General features: G+C 51.2%; 1 protein-coding gene across 2 annotated transcripts; it reads left to right on the top strand.

The window, feature by feature from the left end:
* Window positions 1-615: 615 nt before the first annotated feature.
* Window positions 616-4,403, top strand: EVX1 (even-skipped homeobox 1). Of its 2 annotated transcripts, XM_065833052.1 has the most exons (4): window positions 616-843; window positions 934-1,374; window positions 2,911-3,161; window positions 3,873-4,403. In XM_065833052.1, the coding sequence occupies exons 1-4, from the start codon at window positions 750-752 to the stop codon at window positions 4,401-4,403; spliced, it is 1,317 nt and encodes a 438-aa protein (XP_065689124.1). In that variant the 5' UTR covers window positions 616-749. The 2 variants fall into 2 exon arrangements, with proteins under 2 accessions (XP_065689124.1, XP_065689123.1); XM_065833051.1 differs by lacking the exon at window positions 616-843 and having other exon boundaries at window positions 939-1,374.
* Window positions 4,404-8,412: the final 4,009 nt, after the last annotated feature.

The following is an 8,412-nucleotide window of genomic DNA, read 5'->3' as shown; positions in this document are numbered from 1 at the left end:
CTTAGAAGTGCAAGGATCGTGGAACAAATGGAAAGGAAGGAAAAAATAAGAGTAAACGACAAACAGCAGTTAGGCAGAATAACTACAGTTACAAGAAGTGAAGTAGTTGTATATTTCAGATGCAAACCGCAATTAATATGTAACTGCATTTCCGAAATTTAAACTAACGTTTTAATCTCAGTCAATAGAAATCAATAACTGTTATAGGAATAGGAACCGATACTGAACCAGAACAAAAAGTCAAAGCTATTTCTACATTCAAATGTCAGCGGTGCGTTTCCTTATCCTCAAGTTTGCAAAGGATTCTTAAAACCTTATATATGCAGTTACACGGAAACTGATTGCCGGCAATAAATAATGCATCCAAGGAAGAGGCTTGAGTACGTATCTTCTCACTTCCAGGATGCAGCTAAGGATCTTCGCCTCAATTCTACATCAAGATTGTGACTTAAAGCAGTCAAAAGGCTATTTAATTGTCAAGAAAGGTTTCCCCCTGCGGAACTCTCTCCGCATGTTACAACCTCTTTGCAGCTCAGCTCCATATGCATCTCTTTTTCACACTTCCCTCTCCATCTCGGGCTTCTACACCTGGTGCATCACGCATTTAGCCCATTAGCTCCGGCTCTTCCTTTCATCTTCCCCATGGCAGACGTTTCTATTTATCCACTGGCAATCAATGTGTGGCGTCACCGGTGGTACTGTAATGACGACTGCACCATTGAGAATGACAGCTTAGAAAGAAGAGGGCAATGGTGATCCCTCCCAGAGCAGCACAGCAGAGTGTAGCGTTCGCATCACAAGGTCACCCTGTCTCACCGCTTGCTCCTCTGCATTGGCAGGAGAGTGTTGCTGGGTTTGTACAAGGCTGGGGCGGGAGCGGGAGGGAGGGGGGGAAGAGGTCTGGATTTTTTTTCCCCCCTCCCTTAAGCAAAGCCACAATGGAAACCAGGAAGGAGATGGTGATGTTTCTGGAAGGGACACAACTTGGCACTCTAGTTGGCAAGAGGGTATCTAATTTGTCCGAAGCAGTGGGGAGCCCCACTCCGGAGCCGCAGGAGAAGATGATCCATCGGAACTGCCTCAGCCCCAGACCTGGCCCCTTGTCGTCCCGGGAGAGAGGAGGAGGAAGAGAAGGTGGTGGAGAAGAAGACGAAGAGGAGGTGGAGGTGTTGCCAGGGACAGGGACGATGCCGGAAAACCGTTCGGCGGCGGCAGCACTGCTTTCGGCCGGACAGCAGCCCCCCGTCCCGGACCCCCCTTCCAGCAAAGGGCAGCAGAGCAGCTCGGACACTGAGTCGGATTTCTATGAGGAAATCGAGGTGAGCTGCACCCCGGACTGCGCCACGGGGAGCGCCGAGTACCAGCACAGCAAAGGTACCCAACTCCTTCCCATGCCTCCAGCCACCCGCCCGTATCGGAGCGGGTGGCAGCACTGGGGGGGGCGGGGGAAGGGTGGCGGGGGGGTAGAGAGGGCTGCCGGAGGTGGTCTTTGCCTCGCCAGCGGAGCGAGGGGCAGTGAAGCCGGAGTGTGTGTGTGGGGATCTCCTTTCCTGGCTGATTCCTCAGTTTCCTGCCACGGGGAGGCTTGTTTGGGAATCAGAGGACACGACACCGGGCAGCCCTCGCGTCCCTGGAGGGAAGCCAGGCTTCCCGTCGTGAATGCATCAGGTCTGCAGCTTGTCCCGTAGGACCCCCTTGGCAAGGCCACTTATCACTCTCCCCTTTTCATATATATATTTTATTTTTTAATTCTTCCCCATCCTCTGGACAGTTCATACTCGAGGAAATCCCTTCCGATCCTTCCCGCGGGCGCGTTTTTTTTGTATGTGGTAGAAGGGGAAGCAAGATCAAACGGGTTTTCTGGCCGAGAGCTGTTTGTGGTTTTGCAGGGTGAAATGTGCCCGGGCGAGTGCGGAAGTGCCCATAAAGACCGTAAAATCGCTTGCCGACTCCTGGCTGCCACAAGTGCGGCAGCGAGGTCCTTGTTTGCACGTTGGGTTAAGAAAAAAAAAAAAAAAAAAAGAGAGAGAAAAAAAAAAAAAAAAGAGGAGAGGTCCAAATTACCTTGTCACTTCTATGTCTCGGTGGCGCCAGCTCGGAAATGGTCCCAATGAATTAATTGCCTTTGGTCTCGGGGACAATGAGCAAGAGTTGCATTTGAAAGCAAATGAAGCGGCCAGGCCTCTTTTACCCCTGCCCCCACTTCTTATTCCCACCTTCCCAGCCCGGTAAGCTCCCCCCCCAGCCCCCAATAACCCACTTCTTCCCCCATCCCCATTCCTCCATCACTTCAAGAAGCCGGGAAGCGCGGAGAGCGCTGTCTGCCCTGTCTCTTCCCTTAAACGGTCGTTGAAAATATCCCATCCTGGGCTTTGGAGGACGAGCGGAAAGTCCCGAGGCCTGACCCCTCCCCGGAGGAAGCAGGGTCCCTGCCTGCCGGCTGCTTCACTCCTGGGCCCTTGCTGGGCTGGAGGAAGGGGCAGCGGATCCGTGCGGCTCGGGCGATGGGCACACCTGCCTTTCCGAGCCGCTCAGGGTCGGGGGATGCCGCGGCGGCGGCCTCCGGCTTCACAGAGAGGGAAGCAAGCGGGGGGGACATCGAGCATACACTCCCAGGGCGGTGTGTGTATATCTGTGTGTGTTGGGGGCGGGAGAAGTCAGGTAGCCTTCCTGCCAGAGTGAATAAGCACCCTTCAAATCCTGGACCGGTGGTGCATCCCCTTCTTCTTGCCTCTCCCCGGTCCCTCTCAGATGTCTCCACAGCATCCTCAGCGCACTCGGACAGACACAGAAAAGGCTAGTGGGGAGGGCTGGGGGGAGAAGGGAGCTCACTGGGGAGACGAGCGGGGAGCATCCCTCCGTGTCCGCCCGCCTCCGAGCGTGTGTCTCTGCTCCGGGCTCCTCACGCAGGACCGTGCTCCGAGGCGCTGGCCGGCAGCCCCAGCGACGGGGGGGATCACCCCAAAGGCAGCGGAGGCAGCGGCGGCTCCCAGGGCTCGCTGGCCTGCAGCGCCAGCGACCAGATGCGCCGCTACCGAACCGCCTTCACCCGCGAGCAGATCGCCCGGCTGGAGAAGGAGTTCTACCGGGAGAACTACGTGTCCAGGCCCCGGAGATGTGAATTGGCGGCTGCTCTAAATCTGCCAGAAACCACAATCAAGGTACACACAGCTCAGACATGTTTCCAATTAGCACGATATAAATCTATATGGCCAAACTTCCTTGCAAAACTCGGGAAAGCACAACCCTCCCTTCTCTCGCCCCCTCCCCCCGGCCTCCCCAACCCTCCCGCCCCTTTCCTGGCCCTGCCCGCATCCTGCAGCAAGCAGCAATGCGGGAGAGAGGATACGGCTCCCGAAGTCATCCCAGCCAGCACCGCTAAACCGACCTCTCCCTAGCAGATTACTTTTAATACTCCTTTCAGTCCAGTCCAAACTTCGCACAGCTCTTGGGGGAGAGACGAGGAAGACAGCAGCAGATCTTGTTTTGATCTCGTTTTGCTTTACCTTTACAAAAACATTTGCACGTGAAAATAAAAACGGTAACAATAATCTCAGGCAGTTCTGACTGCAAAAGTGCAGCAAGGAGACAGAACTGCCGAGTTTGGCCGTAGCCAGGTGCGGTCAGCAGGACAAGCCCTAGCAAGAAGAAAAGAAAACAAGCACCCTAAAAGGGCTGCTTCACTGTGTCTCCCTGTAGATTTATAGGGGCTTCACTGATCCCTCCGTACGTGATGACAACTCCCTCTGGGAGCGAGAGCTGGCGCCGGCCCCGCTCCCTCCCGCTCCCGCCTCGGGGCAGGCACTGGTGCCGGCGGTCGGGCGGAGTGGGGCGGCGGCGGGTGACGGCTCTCGCCTTCCCTTTCCCCGCAGGTTTGGTTCCAAAACCGCAGGATGAAGGACAAGCGGCAGCGCCTGGCCATGACCTGGCCTCACCCGGCTGACCCGGCGTTTTATACCTACATGATGAGCCACGCGGCGGCCACCGGCAATTTGCCCTACCCGTTCCCGTCCCACCTACCCCTGCCCTACTACTCCCACATGGGCATCGGAGCCACATCAGCCTCGGCCGCCACTCCCTTCAGTACCCCCCTGAGGCCGCTCGACACATTCAGGGTCCTCTCCCATCCATACCCGAGACCAGAACTGCTGTGCGCCTTCAGGCATCCCTCTCTCTACCCTGCCCCAACTCATGGACTCAGCAGCGCCGCGGGCAACCCCTGCTCCTGCCTGGCTTGCCACAGCGGCCAGTCTAACGGGCTGGCACAGAGACCCTCCGGATCAGATTTTACCTGTTCGGCCACAACCAGGACTGACTCTTTCCTCACTTTCACACCCTCTGTGCTGAGCAAAGCCACCTCAGTTTCCATGGACCAGAGAGAAGAAGTACCTTTAACGAGATAAACCTTCGTCTCAGGGTTATTAAAAACTCGTCCCTCTCCCGAGTTTCTCTTCCAGTTAATGTACCTACAGCCGATGTTTATTTAATCGTGTTCTCTCCCCACAAGTGGACACGTATGGAAATAAAACCCAAAACCAAACAAAAAAAGACTAAAAACAGCTCAGTCTTAAAAGGATTTACATTTCAAGGGGGAAAAAATTGAAGAAGGAAAGGAATAACTAGTGATATATCTCTGAGAAGGATTTTAAGCGCGGAAGAGGAAGAAAACCAACTCGAATGAAAGTCACTTCGGTAACCTATAGAAATGAGCTGGGACTTTTTTTTTTTTTTTTTTTTTCCATGGGTAGACTTCTTACTAAGGGTTGGGGCATCTGCAGATCACAGCAACAAACCGTATGCACAAACCTGTGAGACGGAGAAGGAAAATCTGAAATACTTGAAAGAAACATTATATTGATAACGAAATGGCTTGTGCGCATGAAGAAAGCAAAAATGTAACCTACGAGAGTGTTCAGAAAATAAAAACAACGAGCAAACAGCAAAACCAAAAGGTTTCTGGATTTCAGCTGAACAGTATTATCCAGTTATCTCTATAGAGAAAAACAATGCTTTACTATAAAGAAACACTGGCATTCTGTACATTACTTTCGTGGTTTAATTGTATTCTTTTCTCTCCCTTGTCTCCTCCTTCGTTTCGAGCAGAAATCCAGCATTCCGTCTCCTCTTTCATTCCAACTTTTAGTTTTAAGAGGCAGACTGGAATTGGCAGGGAAAAAAATACGAGTTTCTGCCTCTTTATGGGACAGAGCTATTTGTCCTTTATATAACAATGTCTTATTATCAGTCTCTGAAATGTGCACACACTGACAAAATTAGCAAGTGATGTATATGTAAGGAGGGGTTTTGAATATCGAATGTATAATGCTCTGTGAGCAGAGACCGCGAGCCAAACGCTAACAAGCCGCCAAGGGAAGAGATTAGGTGACAGGGAGCACAACTCCTTCAGACAATCACTAATCTGTAAACTGGAGCAAAGGCGATTTCCCTTCCTTTGTGCTTCAGCCTTCAGTTCTCTCTCAGACTTTTCCTTTCTGCGTTTTTTTTTTTTTTTTTTTTAAATTCATGCATTGGGTGTTGTGTTTCCTTCTCCACACCTAATCTTTGCATTTGTATGTGTTCCTCACACTGGTCCCTTTTCCTTCTCGAGGAGGATTTCTTTCACAAGACACCCCCCCCCCCCTTCAGGTATTTGGGAAGAAGGTTTCATCATTGCTTTTGCTTGGATTTGGGTCAACTTAAAATAAAAAAAAAAAAGAAAAGAAAAGAAAAGAAAAAGACACCGGGCTGGGTAGTAGGTTCTTCCAAAACCGAAATGGTTTATTTCGTTCTATTTTAGAACAACCCAAAGAATACACTATCATAATTTGCTACAACAATAACACCACCAACAACGGTAAAGACAACAGACAGGTTTTAAGAGCATATCACCCATATTTTTATTGTGTTTGTTAAAAAAAAAGTAAAATTGTTTTTTAAGACGAATGTCACCTTCGTGCAGTTTCTAGTAGTTACAGTTCAACAAGCAGGAAAATAAATGCTGGACAGAACAAAGACATGTTGACACCTCCGCTATCTACTTTGTGTTAAATTGCTGAGGAGCCTCTGGTTTATTGTCACACCGGAGATTTTTTTGTCTTTAGAAGAGAGAGTGAATAGCAGCGTTTCCCTATAGCCGATGAAGGGCTGGGAAGAGACACGAGCGTGACAGAGTATATTTTTCCAATTAAAAAAAAAAAAAAGTTTATTAGAGCTTTTTAAAACCCGATCCAAAGTCACCAACTTTAAATCATTAAGGGCAGACTGTCCCACCCTTCCTGAATGAGATGTCCTCATGGGCATAGAAACCGATGGCCCTTTTTGGACACTCACGAATAGATTATTGCCCCTTCTTCCCCCCGGAAATAGTAATTGCGAACAGCGTCCAAGGGCAGCGATCTTTCCAAGTCTTTCCCCTCCTCACTTTGTCTTTTAGCAGACAGGAGAAGATCCAGTGCAACACACCGGGAGCTGCGGAGCGAGTGGCTTATACAATCCCCACCCGGAGAGAACCGAGCGCTGAAAAGGCCGGGGGGCCCCAGCAAAACCGGGGTGTCATGGATGGTCTACGACTCCCCTTTCCCCGGCTAGGCGGAGGCACCTGGTGGGTCGCGATCGAGGGGCAGGACCCGGCCAGGGCTGCTGCCGGGCTCGCCTGTGGAAAGACCGCGGCACCACTTTGCCCTTGCGAAATGCCCAGTTCGCAAAATGCCATTGGTTAGGGCGCAGGACAATATATATATATATATTCAAGTACATATAATTTCTGTATCTAGGTGTGTATGAGAGAGAGCATATTTAACCCGTTGTGTCCTCTTCCATCATAAAGGGAATAACCCCGCTTATTCGAGGGGGCAGCGGGGAGGCAGAGACGGGGAGCGTAGGACGCGGCTCGCCCGCAGCAGACACGGTCCCCGCTCTCCCTTGCTGCTCTGGGTGGCCATTGCCCCCCTCCCAACCGCCCGTTCTTGGAGGATGCTGCGGCAAAGGGTGACTGTGAATTTCTCCGCGGCTCGGTCACAGGGCAGAGATTGGCTGCGACAGGTAAATAGGCTGAGGGTCGCAGTAATGCCAAGAGTATTTTCAGTTAATAGGGGAGGGAAAATGAGGTGTCTGGAACGATATTGGAAAGTACAAGATCGATGATCCGTCCTCGTGTCCAATCAGCAGCCTTTAATTGACTGTATTTTCTAGGTAATTGAGCCGCTGTGCTTCTAAATTGAAGTGGAAGATATAACAATACATCTCACTGGGAGGAATTACTCATTACTTCATAATGAAATTTTCCTTTTGCTGCGTGGGGACGGTGTCGTTAACGCCTTCGCCGCCAGTGGGGGTGCCCGCAGCCCCACGCAGGGCGCCGGTTCCGGGCATGCATGGGGCATCGCTGACGACGGGAGCAGATACGGGGCACCCAGCCCGCAGCAGGTTCCACCTCTGGCCTCGAGTCACTGCCACCAAGCAGACAGGTTTCCCTTGCCTCGCCCTGGCCGAGGATGAGACTCTTCGAGGAATCAGGGTGAGGCCCGGGCCGGAGCCCCGCGGGGAGTTGCCCTCGCTGCTGCCGGGCGGGCGATGGGCACTCGCCCCTTGTCACCAGCGGGCGCGGAGCTGTCCCTACCCCATGTGCGCATCGGCTCCGCTTCCCAGCCAGCCAAATTCAGCTCCGAAAGGCCTTCCCCGTCTTGTTAGCGTTTGATTGATTGCCTTATTAAAGCGTGTTCTTGTAAGTGTGACCGAGCTGATTGCACTGCATATGTTTGGGATAATGCTCATTTTAAACAACTGAATAATAATACTGCTAATAAAAAAAGGACCAGAAGAGAAAGAAGATGAGCTCTAGAGAACGGGTTAAGCCTAAACGATCCCGCGGAGCAGTGCTGTAACTCGCGCATTAAATTGCTCTGTTACTATCAAATCACTCGGCTCTTTTCGGCTGTACTCAGACCATCTCTGTTGTGTTTTATGTGTCACCTCCTGTACCATTAAGTGAGATAGCACCGAGCCTACCGCTCACTTTCCCGTCTCAGGCTATATGTTTTTATTAAGGTTGTATGATTAAACTGGATCGGATCTGCTTTCCTAGCACTATTCTTTACTCCAGCGCTCAAATCATTAGAAAATCGGCTCTTCATATTTCACATTTTCTGCTCGGTTGTTAGGTCGTTTGCCGGCACCTGCAGAAAGGCATGTGGCTCCTTTAGTTTTTGGTTTGTACATCTGAAGAATCCTTTTTTTTTTTTTTTCCTATTATTCTCCTGCTTGCCTGGCTGCTTTATTTTACTACTGAGTTTAGCCCCTGAAAACAGCCTCCACCATATGTCACCCCAAGGCCCGCTGTCTTGCCGCTTACAATAGCGTCACCCTGGGGTAAAGCCAACGTCAGGATGAGCTGGAGTCTCGTTAACCCAAATG

This window comes from Patagioenas fasciata, chromosome 2 (genome assembly GCF_037038585.1).
Source record: "Patagioenas fasciata isolate bPatFas1 chromosome 2, bPatFas1.hap1, whole genome shotgun sequence".
In the NCBI taxonomy this organism is placed as follows: Eukaryota; Metazoa; Chordata; class Aves; order Columbiformes; family Columbidae; genus Patagioenas; species Patagioenas fasciata.
This window is presented reverse-complemented; position numbering and strand designations above follow the sequence as displayed.